Raw genomic sequence first — 17,196 nt, forward strand, 5'->3', positions numbered from 1 at the left:
TTTCATTTTTGCAGCTCGACAGAATTTTGATTAAACCCTGCTTAAAGGGTTTTGAAACCATTCCTTAAGTTCTTTTTCTTACATTTTTTTTATTTTCTGTTATTTTGGGAGGTGAAATCTTTTTTAACCTTATTGGCAAGAATGCATTTCTATGATACTTGCCATTTTGGTTATCGGTTGGGTCGTTCGGGACGGTAAGCTCCTTTTGTGTTGCAACATTTTATGTTGTTTTCGTCAAAAGCATTGCTTCATATGATTTTATATGATGTAAAACACCAGGTGTTGATTGTCTTGGTGACGGTCCGGGCAATCAAATATGACTCCTCCAACACCTAGTAATACCCAGAAGTTAACTACGAATGATGCACTAGCCTATTTGAAGGCTGTCAAAGATGAGCAATCAAATATGACTCCTCCAACTATGACTCCTCCAACCCCTAGTAATACCCAGAACTTAACCACGAATGACGCACTAGCCTATTTGAAGGCTGTCAAAGATGCATTTCAGGATAAGAAGGAGAAATATGAAGAGTTTCTTGAAGTCATGAAGGGCTTTAAGAGCCATAGGTCAGACCTGAGTCTCTATGGTTACCTTTTAAGTTCTCCTATGATCTCTCAATATTTACGTTGATTGTTGCTATTGATATCTTATTTTTAATTTATCAGCCTATCTTCTGATTTTTTTTCCTTTGTGGCTGCAGGATTGATACTAGCGGAGTGATTTTAAGAGTGAAAGAACTTTTCATAGGGCATCGTGATCTTCTCCTAGGTTTCAACACCTTCTTGCCTAATGGGTACCAGATCAAGCTTCTCGAGGAAAACAAGCCTGTTCAATTTGAGGAAGCTATTAGCTTTGTAAACAAAATGAAGGTACTTGTATAATGATTATGTCTTGTTATAGTTGAATTCTATGTCTGAAACCTCTTTATATTGTTTAATCTATTTCTTTTTTTCTTATAGAGCCGATTCAAGAATAAAGAAAATGTATACAAAGCTGTCATAGATATTCTAAATATGTATCAATGGGAGAACAAGTCCATTACAGATGTTTATCAAGAGGTAGGTTATTATGTCATTGGTATTATATTCTGCTAGGACTTATTTACAAAAAACCTTTTTTTGAAGCTAATTCATCATGATTTATTGTAGGTTGCAGTTCTTTTTCAGAGTCATCATGATTTGCTTGAGGAATTTACAAAATTTTTGCCCAATTCCTCAGCTAAGACTACTCTACAACATCTATCTTTTATAAGAAAATTTGTAAGGCTTGATGAGAGGAGTTTTCTAATGCCATTTATAAGAAATCTTTTAATGATAAGGCACCTATAAAATAAACTACTGTTGAGCGCTCCTTTTTTTTCTCAATTTAATTTTATTTTGAATTGAAGATTTTTTGCTCCAAAATTTACATGGTAGTGGTGGGATTGTTTTATTGCCATTAAGAGCTCCAGTTTTATTTTTAAATTAGTCTTAAATGATTTGTTTCAATTTATTTGCTCCACCTTTATGGTTCACTTTTATTTTTTTTTACAAAATAACATCTTGAAAAAAGACTTTGTGGCTCACTCCACAAAATAATTGATTCTTGTTTTTATGCCTTGATGGTGTCTTTCCCCTCAATAAGTATTAGTTGATTTAAATTTAATTTTACATTTAAAATTGTTCTGTTTGCAATAACAGTTGGCTTTTAATATAGCTCTCCTGACATAACGGCAACAGATCCAAGGATCATTACTTCATCTTTAGATTACATATAGGTCTTTTATTTTATTGAAATCAAGCTGTCAGAGGAATAACTTGCTTAATATTTGTTCTTCAATTATATACTCACCCCACTTCCATTTCATCAATCAAAGTAGACTGTATGGCATTAATATTTTTCTTCATTTAATTTTTCATCATAAATGATGATTAATTTTGAATGTCAATTAGTGTTTTAATGTTTTATTTTGATTTTCTAATTTTTGTTAATATTATAAAATTGAAAAGCAATTTTAAGATATGATCTCAAGTACTTTATCTATTAATTTCTATTAATTTGTATTTAAAAATATGAAAAAGATTTGTTAGAATAAGTAAGATTTTAAGATAAACTAAAACAACTTGAAAACTATTGAGATGTATTGCACCGTTTATTGCACCGTTGAAGCTGAAAGTAATTTTTTGAATTTCGATTCCTAGCTTTTTTTTTATGATAGATTCACATTGAATTTTCAAGGTATTTTTTTACATCGTCTTACTTTTCAAGTTTATGTGATAATTACTAATTTTTAGTATCAATTTATTTATTTTTGAGTAAACTAATTTTAGTCTTTATTGTTGGTTTTGATTTTTCTTTCATCCTTACATATTAATTTTCTCAATTAAATATTTATAATTTAATTTTATTGAAATCACACCAATCACGCCAACAATTCAAATAAAATAATAGAAGAAGTCAAGTTTCATTCAAATGAAATGATTGAATATAGATTTATCATATACGAAATATCGCCCAAAATGTTATTCATTTACCTTAATTCTTCATCTTCTTCTTTTATGAAGTTTCATTTCAAATTAAGAGGAATGCAATAATTACCATCAAGTCAATGGGCAGGAATTAAAGTATGATGATTTATAGTCAGGATCTTAGAGCTTTATAAGCTGGGTGGTGGCTTAATGTGAATGCTATCATTTTGTTTGAAAGGAATTTTACTTCGTACTTTCTCATTTGAGTTTTTGACATGATTACAATAATTTTAAATTTTCGGGACTTAATTTGTTCAAATTTAATTATAAGACACAAGATTGAACCGGAGCAAAACTATATGAGCTAAAAAAATGGTTTAACTTTTCTTGGGTATACCTTCTAATTTGTTCAAATTATCATATATTGTGCAATGAGGTTCTAACATTCTTTTCCTCAGAAGGAAAGGACACATAGTTTACGCTTGGAGTGCGACTGTAGCATTGATAGTCCTAATCTGGATCATGAACAGAGGCACACTGAGCAGGAAAATGACAGAAAGCAAGAAAGGGATAGTCGAAAACGGGATAGGGATGAGAAAAACTTTGAGCTTGATAGTTGTGAGTTAGAGTTAGTCCGTAAAAGGAAATCTTCTCGTCGTGTTGATGGCTCTGAACTGGTACACCAAGGAGTAGAAGTTGCTGAAAACCTTGGAATGTACAACATGTCTGCTTCATTTGGAGATAAGAATTCTTTGAAGAGTAAGTTTGTTATTTTTCTTATGAGAAATGCATGTTCTAGGTAAAATGCTTTTGCTTTTGATTTATTGTTTTTGAAATGCAATAATCCTTACACTTTTGCCTCAATGAAGAAAGGGATAGTCGAAAACGTGATAGAGATGAGAAAGACTTTGAGCATGATAGTTGCGAGTTGGAGTTAGCCCGTAAAAGGAAATCTTCTCGTCATGTTGATGGCCCTGAATTGGTACACCAAGGAGGAGAAGTTGCTGAAAACTTTGGAATGTACAACATGTTTGCTTCATTTGGGGATAAGAATTCTTTGAAGAGTAAGTTTGTTATTTTGCTTATGAGAAATGCATGTTCTGGGTAAAATATTTTTGTTTTTGATTTATTGTTGTTGGATTGCAATAATTCATGCACTTTTGCCTCAATCCTAGGGGTGTTATTCTATTTTTTGTCAATTTGTTTATCCGAATTATTGGAAATGAAACTGTTTTACAGTTGAAAACTTGATAAATTCAGCTTTTCTTATGTACGGGGACTAAAAATCTTTAGCTTCGAAGGACTGAGGTCCTTTGAATTGTATTGTTATATGAGTTTATTTTTTTTCTGGTCCCGAATATGGTCTCCCTAGACCACGCTTTTTACATTATAAGCATGAGTTAATAATTTGATTGTTTAATCTTTTAGTTTTTAAAGAATTCACAAACTGTAGACAATTTGTTTGTGTTGTCCACATTATACTTAATGTTTTCTTTCATCTATTTCATTCAATGCTTTTTTAGGTATATATGCAGAAGAATTTACTTTTTGTGAGAAAGTTAAGGAGAAATTGCACCCGGATGCCTATCAGGAGTTTCTTAAGTGCTTGCATATATATCGCAAGGAGATTATTACCAGAACTGAACTGATGAATCTGGTATAACTTTTCTTCTATTTGTCCACTTTCCAATTTATTTGATATTTATGCTTTGCAATTCAATTAACTATTATTATTGTGTTTTTTGGGTGAGTAATCCTCTGCTTCTTATTAATTTTTGTGAGTTACCTGTTATTTATTCGAATTTTTGTGTGATCTTGCTTCTCCTAGAATGGTGGCTGATTAATTTACTATGAGCTTCGATAAAGTCAGCATGTGAAGTGTTACGAAGTTATGTTTTGGCGATGAGAAGTTGACATAACATTCTTGAGTTCCCACCAGTATATGGTTTGTAATAAAAAAACGAACGTAAATTTTTTTGTCTAGTTGGTGTAATATGAGTGGGTTAATGGGCTTATATGTTCAACACTATACTGTTTATTTGTAGCTATTATTTTTTGGTACATATGAAAATATAATCTCTCCAGTTTGTTCGGAAACTAGAAATTATTGTCATGCAATCTAAAAATGATAGGAAGTTATGTCACATATTCATTTATAAGTTGAAAATGTTGTTCTATTGCATACCAAATTGGCCAAAAAACTGATACTATGTGTATTCGAGCTATTATAATGGTTTGTTCCATTTTATTAAAGGCATATTTATTGATAAGTGTTGGCAGTGGAAGAAAATGAAAATTCAGTTTTATTTGGATTTTAAGTGTTTTTTTTTTGCTTGAATCATTGTTGTTATTTGTTATGGCTTTTGATGATTTTATTACTATTCTTTTGCGAAACCAAAGTATCTGTGTATATCTTAACTTCAACTTTCAATTTACCGTATCATTTTCTATTATTGTTATCTTAATGGAAAGTATTTGTTAGAGGAATCGATCAGTGTTAACCATATATGGAGTACATTAAGTCCTTTTGTTTTTTGTGGGTGAGCTAAAACATGTAGAGCAAGGGGCTTAACTATGTGTGTTTCTTTATTTCTGCATGCACTACTCCATATTTTGTATATCCATATGTTTTTGATTCAACTAAAAAAACCTTTACTGTTTCATTTTTGCGTGAAATTGATTTGCATGATTTTCAGGTTATTGATATCCTTGGAAAACATTCTGATATCATGGACAATTTCAACGAGTTTTTGGCCCACTGTGAGAATATGGGTAAGACCTGAGCTTGCACTATTAATATTTCTATTATTTTTTCTCTTGTTTATTGAAGTATATGGTTTTTTTTATCCGGAATTTCTAATTGATGTAAATCGATTTCAGGGCATGTTGTATCATCTCGTGAAATAATTAATCCTAGTTATCGTATGTTGTCTCCAAATGTAAGTACAATATTTTCTGAATGTTTTGTTTGATGTTATTCTAGACAAGTTCATGAATTGCCTTTAGTTTTCTTTTACTGCATTGTTTTCTTATGCAGCACCCAATGCCTGCTACAACCCACAGGACTAAGCTTGGTAATTCAGTACTGAATGATACATGGGTATCAGTGGCTAGTGATACTGAAGACTATTCTTTTAAGAACATGCCAAAAAATCCATACGAGGAAAGTTTATTTAAATGCGAGGATGATAGGTAAGACTTTTTTTCATTTTATAATCCATAGAATGTATTGTCAATAATTTCAATATTTCTATTCTATGGAACAAGTCATAGAGTACAAAATAATACTTTATAATTTGATCCATTTCACATCTCATGTTTTTTTTGAAAGAAATGAGTTATTTTAAGAATATATTTTTTCTTGAGCATTTGATGTAGGATAACTTAGGATTATGAGGGTGGCAAATTTAATGAGAGTGGCAAATTTAAGGTTAACCCGAGATCACAAGAGTTAACCCGAGATCACAACTAGTGAATGTTATATCAAATATACTACTATATTTACATTCAAGATAACCTGTGCTAGAGTTCATATAAAATGAAGATGAAATCTCTGGTGGTGTCTTATTTACTACTTCATCTGCCTTATGAAAATTTAACCTGGAGCTCAATATAAAACTCCCTCATTCATTTTTTGAGGAAGGTTGAGGCACAAATTTTTGAAGCCCACAGATGTTAAGGTTCACAAACTCTAACTATGGTTATTTGCAAATCAATTCAAAAGGTTGCAAGTCACCAACACCTTGTAGGCATAAGTTTTGCTTGAATAAAAGTAAATTTTAATAGAAGCAATAGGGTATAAATGATACATAAAATGCCATAGAAAATAAGAGAAACTCACAAGGAAATATTTCACAATCCCCCCATGAAAATTCATCTAAGAGCTATATCTGCTAGTCCTCCAAGGGAACTCTCTGTTTGGAGTCAAATAATACCACTCCAATTTGAAGCATTCAATAGAATCTTTGATTTCTTCTCTTGAATCACTATTTTGGGCTGATTGATATGGCTAAATTTTTTTTTACATTCAAAATATTTCTTTTAAACACATAGTTAGCCCTTCAATTTCAAATGAAAAATAATCATAACTAATTAGTATGAAATTTGGGTTTAGTCATTGATTCGGTGATGAACCGCCTTGTTTGCCAAGCATCACATACATTGATTCTTTCATCCATTCTTGCACTCATACATGCATTCATGAATGTATACAGACTTTAATAATTGACATTCTTTATCATCCTCTTATTTGCAAAGTATATTGAATTGTAATTTAGTTATCCCGTATAATTGTATTAATTAATGCTTCGTGGATTTTATTCAATGTTTAAGTTTGGCAGCCTTGATATATGATAATAATAATAATTATTATTATTTATTTTTTTAACTTTTATATGGTTTCAGGTTTGAGCTTGACATGTTAATAGAGTCAGCAAAATCCACAACTAAGCGAGTTGAGGAATTGCTGGAGAAAATGCAGAATAACACCTTCAACCTAGAATCTCCATTTCACATTGAGGACTACTTTACAGGTTAGTGTGCATTGCAAAAATACTCAGTTTGACACCCTATTTATCATTTATCCATATGAAGTGCAGCTTACACTCTTCTTTTGCTGTATAGTTCTACATTTGAGGTGCATTGAACGATTGTATGGAGACCATGGGTTGGATGTTATTGATGTTTTACGCAAAAATGCTACTAATGCATTACTTATAATTTTGACTCGTCTGAAGCAAAAGCAAGAGGAATGGTCAAAGTGCCGTGCAGATTTTAATAAGGTGTGGGCAGAAATTTATTCAGAGAACCATCAAAAATCACTTGACAATTGTAGTTTCTCTTTCAAGCAACATGATACAGAGAATTTGAATGCAAAAGGTATGTTGCAATTTACTTGCCATTTGTCTCTAAATTTTTTTATTAATAGGAATTTATAGAATTCTAGGTTTCTTTCCTCACTTTTACTGGAAAGATAAGTTGTGGTATGTTGGTTTTTCACGAATTATTGAGTCATATTTATATCGATATTAGTATCTTTGATTTCCGCCGCAACTCAACGGACTAAAATTAAAGAAATTAGTGAGAAAAAGAAGGAGGATGATGTAATTCTTGCTATCGCTGCTGGAATTGGTGACCTGTAATTCCCAGCACCGAATTTGAATATACATATCCAAATATCTTCAATGATATCTATTAGATCATTAAATATTCAAGTCGAGAAGTATCACATCCTCCGACCAGTTGGACAAAGTCTTGTGTATATGGACTACCTTTTGGAACCAATATTTGGTGTTCCTCTTCGCACTTTGGGATTAGAGGATGTTGAGGGTGTCTAAAAAAACTAGAGTTCATAATAAAAATAGTGTAACAAATGCAGTGAAAGTAATGGTACTTCTGATGTTGTTGGAGTTATGGAAAATTCCAATTCAGCTAAAATTGATGGCGACATTGTTCAAGAGCTGGCTACAAGCAAGATTAGAGCTGCAAATGTTAATGTAGTGGTTCTTGGCAATGATATTCATGATAATTATGTGTATAAATATGAATGTTTAGGTGTGAGTTATGTAAATGCATAAAAATTGTGGGGGGGCTATGTTTGTAAATGCCCTTGGGAAATTTACATACCTAGCACACAATCCTTATGTATTTACATATATCTTACCAATAACATTCATATTTACATACATAGCACTTTGGTGCTTTAAACCTATGCATGAAAATTTTTATTTCACTTTTAAAAAGTAATAATAATTCTTTTTTTTATGTGATATTAATGATTTCAGTGGTGTGTGTAAATATGATAGTTTAGGGGTGAGATGTGTAGATACATAAGAATTATGAGCTATGTATGTAAATGCTCCAATGGTAATATCTCGAAAACCCTTGTTAATGGAAGAGTTCCGACTAGTGCAATTGCAGATGAAAGCCTGTTATGATTATGCTTGATGCCCCTGGTGGTCATTTAATTGATAGTGGTTGTTGCTTCCAGAATGCAATCTAATATTTATGTCATGAATGGTAAGTATTAATTAAAGTGTTAATCCCTTCTTATTCTTCTTAATCTTGTTTTGAATTTAATTTTGTTGCACAAGATTTAGTGAAGTTACAAAGTCCAATCATACTCGTTCTGAGGCCGTCGGTGAGGCTCGTGCTCGCAATGTTCTTCCTCTTTTAGAGGTACACAACAAAGTCTGAGCCTGACAACATCATTAGACACTCCATCATATTTAAAAGTAGCACATATTTCAAGACATTATTTAAAAGTAGCACATATTTCAAGAAAACTAGTAAGATGTAAGTTAGGATCTTCAGTAGGTGTTCCTATAAACTAATTATTTTGTATCATTTAAATAATAACAGATTTAAGCTCAAATGAATTAGCAGCTACATCAGGATTTTGAATAGTCAAGTGAAGTTCATCTTCTGTAGGATTAGCAAAATCTTTTAAAGGTCTTTGTTGATTTTCATTTATTTGATTATCTAAGTTATTCGCCATTTTATTCAAAATTTTAATTTCTTTTTGTTGTTTTCGAACTTTTCTAATAGTACGTGCTAATTCTGAATCGTAAGACACTAAACCTTCAGATCCAACACTGCACATAAACAATTATAATAAACAAGGAAATATTTTTTAAAAATACTCTTAAATGATTTTTTAATGATTTTTTAATTTTTTTATATATTTATTGTTAAATTTCCTAATTTACAAAATCTATTTAATTTACCGTTACCTTCCCCGACAACGACGCCCGACAACGACGACGCCAAAAACTTGATCCCGAAAATTATAGTTGTGTAAAATTAATGAAGATGACTCTGCTTTGCAACGATGCCAAAAACTCGGTTTGTTATTTATTAATAAGAAATTGAAGCAATTTATGTTGGGATTCTACAAAGTATATGTATCGTTTTCAAGTAATACAAGATTTTCTGTTTAAGCCCCAAATATCGATTCCATGGGGAAAGTTTAAGTTTGAGATGGTAATTTAAATTAGGAATTTCACAATAATAAAGAAAGTCTACTATACTAATTTCAAATACTTAAGGTGCTAGAAAAACTAAATTGTCAACTACTAGCAAGATTGTAAAGTAAAGTTAAACTATAACTATCAAACTATGTTTCTGTGATGAAGTTATCAAATATGAGAAATCATCTTTCCCACTATAATGAGTTTTTGGTTAAATGAGAGAGATAAATGGTTTGAATTTGTATTGTGCCAAATATGACAATTTTAATTCTCTATCCCTAATAGAGTGCTATAGAGAAAATTATCAAATATTAGAAACTTAATATTTCTTAAAAAGAATATTAGTTATGACTTATAATTAATTCTTAAAAAATCAAACACTAATGAATATCAAGCAAGAAAAGTGCATAATAATGATATGCTATTATGCTTATATGGTTGATGAACTTCTTTAAAAAATGTTAATAGAAATTTTTTAAATATTAGACTTGGTGAACTATGCAAAACTTTAGAATTGACCAAAGTGCGGTCTTTTTCAATTTTAGATTTCTTTAAAAGAATTGGTTATTGAGCACTTTCTTTAAATATTGATGTCAATAACTTTTCATAATAAAATTTATTTTAAATGTTTGAATTTCTCTAAACCATAAACTAAAAATAAACTCAACTTTAAATTAATCACCCGTCTTCAAAGAAAAATAGTAAATAATTCATCAAATGTTGCATTTTTGTCAAGCATGATCAGTTCTTTACATTCAAGTAAAAATTCAATCTTAATCGGATGGTCAAATTTTCTTCTTTTTTTTTTAGTTCGATCATTCTGTTAATTTTATTCTTATGTTTGAGTAAAGATACGAGGGATGATAGTTATTTTATTTCCAACTTTTAGGATAGTATTTGTTTGGCATAACTTCAATCATAATTTAAATTAAGTTATTTTTCATTAGAATTTTTAATTCCAACAAAATACTAAGAACTTTGGATTAATATTCGAGTTGGTCTAAAGTTGTGGTTTTTGACATTATTAATTAAACTAAAAAAAGGATAAAAGTTGGATGGAGGATGGAGGATGGAGGATAAAAAAGCCCTTAATTGCAGTAGTTTTTCAAGGGGACAAGGCAAATTGTGTGTTTTGTTTATATGTTTCTTGTTTCCATGAGGTTAGTTTGTGCTTTGAATTTCATTATTTATGGCGTGGTCAATGCAAAAGTCATACATGTCCTATATCACTAGCCTGTCGTATTCATTTGGGGGCTCTAGAGTGAGGTTGATTTGGAAAGTTTAAATCAAATGTTAGTTTGACTGATTTTATATTTGAAATTAAATTGAAATTAGTTTAAACTTTATTTGGGACTTACCTTGCACCTATTTTATTTACCAACATAGGCCATGAATAGTGTAGAAATAGTGATCTTAGGTATGCATCATGATTATTTTTGGCTTGAATAAATTTTTTCTTTTCAATTTCAATCTTATGATTGTAAGTTGTATGCAAGATTTTTTTCTCAATTGTGGTTTAATTTTTGGGGAAAGTCGTCTCCTTGTATCGTCACTCTATTTATTTTATTTATTTATTTTTAAATTTATCATCGCTTTATTTTATTTGCGTATTTTTTATTAACTTGTTTAATAATTTTCATTTTAGTCAAAAGGTGTTGCATCATAGATTTAAAGATGAGTTATCATAAATTTAATTTGTGATAATTAAATTGATTTGCTTACTAATTTAGTCGTTTCTAAATTTTAGTTTAAATTCTTGGTTTTTTTTTAATTATTGTATCATCGATTAATTTTAAAGTTCAATGTCGTTTATTGTTATTTAAACAAAGCAAGCTGTTGAATTAGTTAGTTACTTGTGATCTATAAGATATTTATGCTATGATGCATCATATTAGTTGCATCATAAATCCTGAGCCTTGTTTTTCCCGAAACATCACCAAGTATCTAAGTTTAATTGTTTTCTTTTCTTTATAGGTTTTTGATGCTATGATGCATGGATACTCCTTATTCATATTTAATAGCTTATATAGCTAATAATCCTTTCATGCATATTAATGGGAAGGTATCAAGGTTGGTGAAGAGGTGATGGATTGATCACGGTTAATGGAAGGCTAAGTTAGGTATCAATTTTAGGTTTTCATGGTATGTTAATGGTTGAAATTATTTGGTTGTGGGTTGAAATTTTTTGGTTTGGGGTGGGGGGGTTTTTTTTTTTTTTTTTTTTTTTTTTGGGCTGAAAAATTATGAGGGAGCTAAGAAGCTAAAGTTTTGGATGTTTTCTAATTGTAGCAATGTTAGACTAATTGAATTGGATTTTTAAAAGTTATAATTTTCATGAATTTATTACAACATGCGGATCAAAACTGTATTTTGTTGAAAAGAATATATATCATTTGTTAGGAGGGATGAAATGATTTTTAATGCTTTGAGAAAAATGTGAGGATATGAAAGAGTAAGAAACAAGAGAGAAAAGAGATGTTAACCCACATGTTTGTGTTATTATTTAATGCAAACCTAAATATAAATAAGGTCAAGTCAAAGGGAAGTACCAGATGCAATATCAAGCAAGACGAATCAAAATGATTTCACCATGATTAAAATCACATACATCCAATTAGCGCAAGGAGGGGTCCATACAAAATATTCCCCACCACTGCCTTCCACCAATGCGGTTAGCCACCGTCGCAGTTTGCCATCGGCTTACGTAGTTTGTCATCGCTCGCTACTATGGTTGGCCACCACACACTGCTATCAGCATTCTTTCACTGACACTGTCTCGCATCGTTGATCTATGTCTGACACTATCATCCACCACCAGTCACCATCGCAATCCATCGCCAACCATCATTCTCGCCTGTCATTAGTCATCTTCGCCACCCTCGTTGAATTGCCACTTTCCACCTCTGGCCACCACCCTCCACTGGTCTCCACCAGTGCATTTTGTTGCCAGTTGCTACCGGCAGTCTTCACTGAAAAAAATTCAATTTTGTATATTTTTTACTCGATATTCATAATTTTTGGGCAAAAAAGCAAAATTGCTCGAAATTGGGGGTAACTGATACTTCAAGAAAAAAAATTGTCATTTAACATGAAACTCAAGGCCATTAGCCTTAATCTTAATAAATTTTTTAGTAAGAAACAATCAAACTCAAATTGAAAGTTATCCATTACTTTGATTTCAACAAACCTATGGTCATATTGACCAACTTGATAATATGGACCCAATAACATCAAAGTCCAATTTGAGTAAATTAATCTCAAATCAATACATTAAATAATTTTAGGAAGCTTTCAGTGATCAATTGAAAGGCCAAATGGATTTCAGTTATGACAAGTGTGTAGTCAAACCAAGCGTCTTGACAAGGAATGCCCAACGAGCCCAATATCACTCAATTTTGACATTGTCAGGACACATTAATGTTAAAATAACTATTCAATTAAGGGAATCTCTCTAGGTTGTCTAATGGAGTAGTCCAGATCCATTTCTTTTCTATAGTGAGGCCATCGCCAGACCGCTTAAATAGAGATCTACCCCTATCATGAAAGGTGAGCATAAACCTTGAATAAGAGGAAAAGATGGATGTGCAGCTAGTTGGAGAAGAAAGAGTTGAATTCTACTGTCATTCCAGACTGAAGAACTGATGAAATCTTTTCACTCTTGTAGACATTGAATGTCGTCGAGTATCACTCGCCGACCATCGTCGGTCACCCCTACTCATTGCAATGAAGGCCCTATTAGACTCGCAATGTATATTGTAAAGGAATAAAACACAACACTAAGTAAAGATCGATGTCGCGGAGTAAAAACCAACATCATCGAGTAACGATAATCATATAAAGGAGAGCATCATCCGCCGTAAAACGATGCACTTCTAAAATTTTGCATTGAAATCCTGACAATTACTCCCAATTTCAATTCGTCTTGAACGTTGCACAATGAACCCTTCTGCCTTCAACCATTGTACTTCAAGGAACCATGTAATAGTTTTCCACCTATGTGACTGGTGCATGTGCGTGTACTCGTCAACTTTTGGTAGATCATTCTGATTGGGCTAGGTCCCATGAATTTTGTTCTTATTGGGGTTCCACATAAAAATTTCTTATGACACTATCTATCACTTTAATTATCTATATGTGTGTTGGAATTTCATGCAATGCTAAGATGCTAAATAATTAGTCTACCACTACAAAGCCTCAGATACACATCAATAATATTAAATATTATTGAAAAAATTATTAAGTGTAATTAAATTCAAATTAAACTTTTATTTCTAACTATGCTAATTAATACTTTATTATTCACTTAATTGATTAACTATTAATAAGAAGCTTAGTTAATTAATTATTTCCTAAGTAAAATTTAAAAATTAATTAATTAATTAATAATTATCTAATTATTTATTAAAGTAATAGAAAAATTAAATTGTGAATTAAAATTTTTTATTACTAAAATACTTACATATCAAATACATATAATTATAATTGTTTACAATATATTTATTAATTATAATCATATAAATTAATTGAAATTACTTTAAAGGAAAATTACTTAAGTAGGCACACAAATCTTATTTGTTTACATATCTCAGGTTACACATGAAAAATATGTATCTCACATTTTAAAAGTAATAAGAGACTAAGAGTAGGGCTGTTAAAAAGCCTCACCGTTTGCGAAGAGCTCATGTTTGACTCGTTATTTAGCTCGTGTTTGATTCATTCATTGAGCAAGCGAGCCAAACAAAAAAGATTATTTTTAGCTCGATTTATAAGTGAGCCTAACACAAACGAATGCTTGTTTATTCGTGTTTGGCTCATTTTGACTTAAAATAACTAAATAATTAACAATAATATTTAGGTACATCATTTTTAGATTATTTTTTAGTGGTATTAAAAAGCTAAATATTATCATTTTTTTAAATTATTTTAATGTTATAATCATAAAAAAAAATAGGTATAGTGTTAGATATATAAATAAATAGGATATGGGTGTTAGTATGTAAATTTTTCTAAAATAGAACACTCATGTCCCTTCTTTGATTTAGGAATTATGTATGCAAATACATAAGAGTTGGGTGATATGTATGTAAATGCTGTGAGGCTTCTCCCGTAAACCTTCTATTCTATTATGGTAGATTATGTAAATACATAAAAAATTGGGTGGTAGTGAAAAGCCATAATTCTGCCATGATACAAACTTAAGTCTCTTTTAATGCTTAGTCTTACATCGCTTGTATTCAAATAAGCTTCAATTATAAATAATTATTTCTAACTTTCAAAATCTACAAAATATTAGTTTGGGTCCCATATTTTAGAAAGTATTTGAAATTAAGGAATCTTTTGGAGTTAAATGAAATGAAGCAAATTAAATTTCTTGAGTTTTGAGTTCCTCAAAATTAAGCCAAGAGTACGTGGCGTACCGAAACTCCCTTTCAACTCTCTGCGGCCCGAAAAGCTCGCGTACCTCCCACCGCACTAGTCCGAAACCGTTGTATATCTTCCCCTTCCCCTTCCCCTTCCCCTTCCCCTTCCCCTTCCCCCCGTTATGACCGAAACCTGGCGATACTGAGGCGACTGCAGCTTGCTCTAAAGGCAACAACGGGATTGTGGCGTACCGAAACTCCCTTTTTTCTTCTCCTCCGGCTCCGATTCTACCCGAAACCATTGAGGAAGGTAACCCTGCCATTCCTCTCTGCCTCCTACTCGCGCTTCAGCTCCTCCAAATCCCGTAAATCAGTTTTCCAACGGGATTTACTAATTCCCTGATTTAAGACAAATGGAAGACAAACGATGTTTAAGATTCTGTAGGATTTAAAAGTTTTCATTTTTGCGGCTCGACAGAATTTTGATTAAATCCTGCTCGAAGGGTTTTGAAAACATTCCTTGAGCTCTCTTTTTCTTACATCATTTTATTTTCTGTAATTTTGAGAGGTTAAATCTTTTTTAACCCTGTTGGCAAGTATGCATTTCTATGATACTTGCCTTTTCGGTTATGAGTTGGTCAGTTAGGGAAGCTAAACTCCTTTTGTGTTGTACCGTGCTCTGTTTTTTTCATCAAAAGCATAGCTCCATATGCTTTTATATGATGTAAAAAACCAGGTATTGATTGTCTTGGTGACGGTCCGGGCAATCAAATATGACTCCTCCAACCCCTAGTAATACCCAGAACTTAACCACGAATGACGCACTAGCCTATTTGAAGGCTGTCCCTAACCTATTTGAAGGCTGTCAAAGATGCATTTCAGGATAAGAAGGAGAAATATGACGAGTTTCTCGAAGTCATGCAGGACTTTAAGAGGCAGAGGTCTGGCCCGAGTTGCTATGGTTACCTTGAAGTTCTCCACTGCTTTCTCAATATTTGTGTTGATTGTTGCTATTGATATCTTATTTTTTAATTTATCGGTGTATCTTGTGATTTTTTCCTTTGTGGTTGTAGGATTGATACTAGCGGAGTGATTTTGAGAGTGAAAGAACTTTTCAAGGGGCATCGTGATCTTCTCCTAGGTTTCTACACCTTCTTTCCTAATGGGTACCACATCAAGCTTCCCGAGGAAAATAAGCCTGTTGAATTTGAGGAAGCTATTAGCTTTGTAAACAAAATGAAGGTACTTGTATAATGATTATGTCTTGTTATAGTTGAATTCTATGTCTGAAACCTCTTTCTATTGTTTAATCTATTTCTTTTTTTTCCTGTAGGACCAATTCCAGAATGATGAAAATGTATACAAAGCTTTCATAGATATTCTAAATATGTATCGAAGGGATAATAAGTCCATTAAAGATTTTTATCAAGACGTAGGTTATTATGTCATTGGTATTATATTATGCTAGGACATATTTTTGAAGCTTAATTTATCATGATTTATTGTAGGTTGCGGTTCTTTTTCAGAGTCATCATGATTTGCTTGAGGAATTTACACATTTTTTACCCAATACCTCTGGTACGACTGCTCCTTAACGTCTATCTTCTATAAGATAACTTGTAAGGCTTGATGAGAGGAGTTCTCTAATGCCATTTATACGGAATCCTTCAATGGTACGACACCAACAAAATAAACTACTGCTGAGCGCTCCTTTTTTTCCTCAATTTAATTTTATTTAGAATTGAAGATTTTTTGTATGTTAGTTTGCTTGCACACAAAGATCTACGTGGTAGTGGAGGGGATTGTTTTACTGTTATTAAGAGCTCTGTTTTTATTTTTAAATTAGTCTTAAATGATTTGTTTCAATTTATTTGCTCCACCTTTATGATTCACTTTTTATTTTTTATTTTTACAAAATAGCATCTTAAAAAAAGACTCAATATCTCATTCCACAAAATAATTGATTTTGGTTTTTATGCTTTGATGGTGCCTTTCCCCTCAATAAGTATTAGTTGATTTAAATTTAATTTTACATTTAAAATTGTTTTGTTTGCAATATACAGTTGGCTTTTAATATAGCTCTCCTGACATAAAGGTAACAGATCCAAGGATCATCACTTCATCTTTAGATTACTTATAGGTTTTTTATTTTATTGAAATCAAACTTGTAGAGGAATAGCTTGCTTAATATTTGTTCTTCAATTATGTACTCATCCCACTTCCATTTCATCAGCCACAGTACACTGTATGACATTATTATTTTTCTTCATTTAATTTTTCATTATAAATGATGATTATTTTTGAATGTCAATTGGTGTTTTAATTTTTTATTTTGAATTTCTAATTTTTGTTAATATTGTAAAATTGAAAAACAATTTTAAGATACTATCTTAGGTACTTTATCTATTAATTTATATTTA

The 17,196-nt window shown here is 31.4% G+C and overlaps 1 protein-coding gene across 1 annotated transcript; it reads left to right on the forward strand.

The window, feature by feature from the left end:
- The first annotated feature begins 421 nt into the window (after nt 1–421).
- Nucleotides 422–16,908, forward strand: LOC110028858 (paired amphipathic helix protein Sin3-like 4). Its single transcript, XM_020730884.1, has 18 exons — nt 422–567; nt 702–870; nt 961–1,059; nt 1,150–1,218; nt 2,907–3,207; nt 3,318–3,512; nt 3,972–4,105; nt 5,145–5,220; nt 5,329–5,387; nt 5,486–5,640; nt 6,853–6,980; nt 7,072–7,326; nt 7,480–7,585; nt 7,826–7,981; nt 15,616–15,717; nt 15,850–16,018; nt 16,110–16,208; nt 16,285–16,908. Exons 1-18 carry the CDS (start codon nt 422–424, stop codon nt 16,369–16,371), a joined length of 2,505 nt encoding a protein of 834 aa, XP_020586543.1. The 3' UTR covers nt 16,372–16,908.
- The last annotated feature ends 288 nt before the right edge of the window (nt 16,909–17,196 follow it).

The sequence above is a fragment of the Phalaenopsis equestris genome, unplaced genomic scaffold (genome assembly GCF_001263595.1).
Source record: "Phalaenopsis equestris unplaced genomic scaffold, ASM126359v1 Scaffold000534, whole genome shotgun sequence".
Taxonomy (NCBI): Eukaryota; Viridiplantae; Streptophyta; class Magnoliopsida; order Asparagales; family Orchidaceae; genus Phalaenopsis; species Phalaenopsis equestris.

What these genes read in the sequence shown, in the direction of transcription:
- LOC110028858 (XM_020730884.1), top strand. Translation starts at nt 422, where the DNA reads ATGACTCCTCCAACCCCTAGTAATACCCAGAACTTAACCACGAATGAC. An exon ending in GAACTGAACTGATGAATCTG is followed by an intron (nt 4,106 to 5,144) that starts GTATAACTTTTC and finishes CATGATTTTCAG; the next exon opens with GTTATTGATATCCTTGGAAA. An exon ending in CATTGAGGACTACTTTACAG is followed by an intron (nt 6,981 to 7,071) that starts GTTAGTGTGCAT and finishes TTTGCTGTATAG; the next exon opens with TTCTACATTTGAGGTGCATT.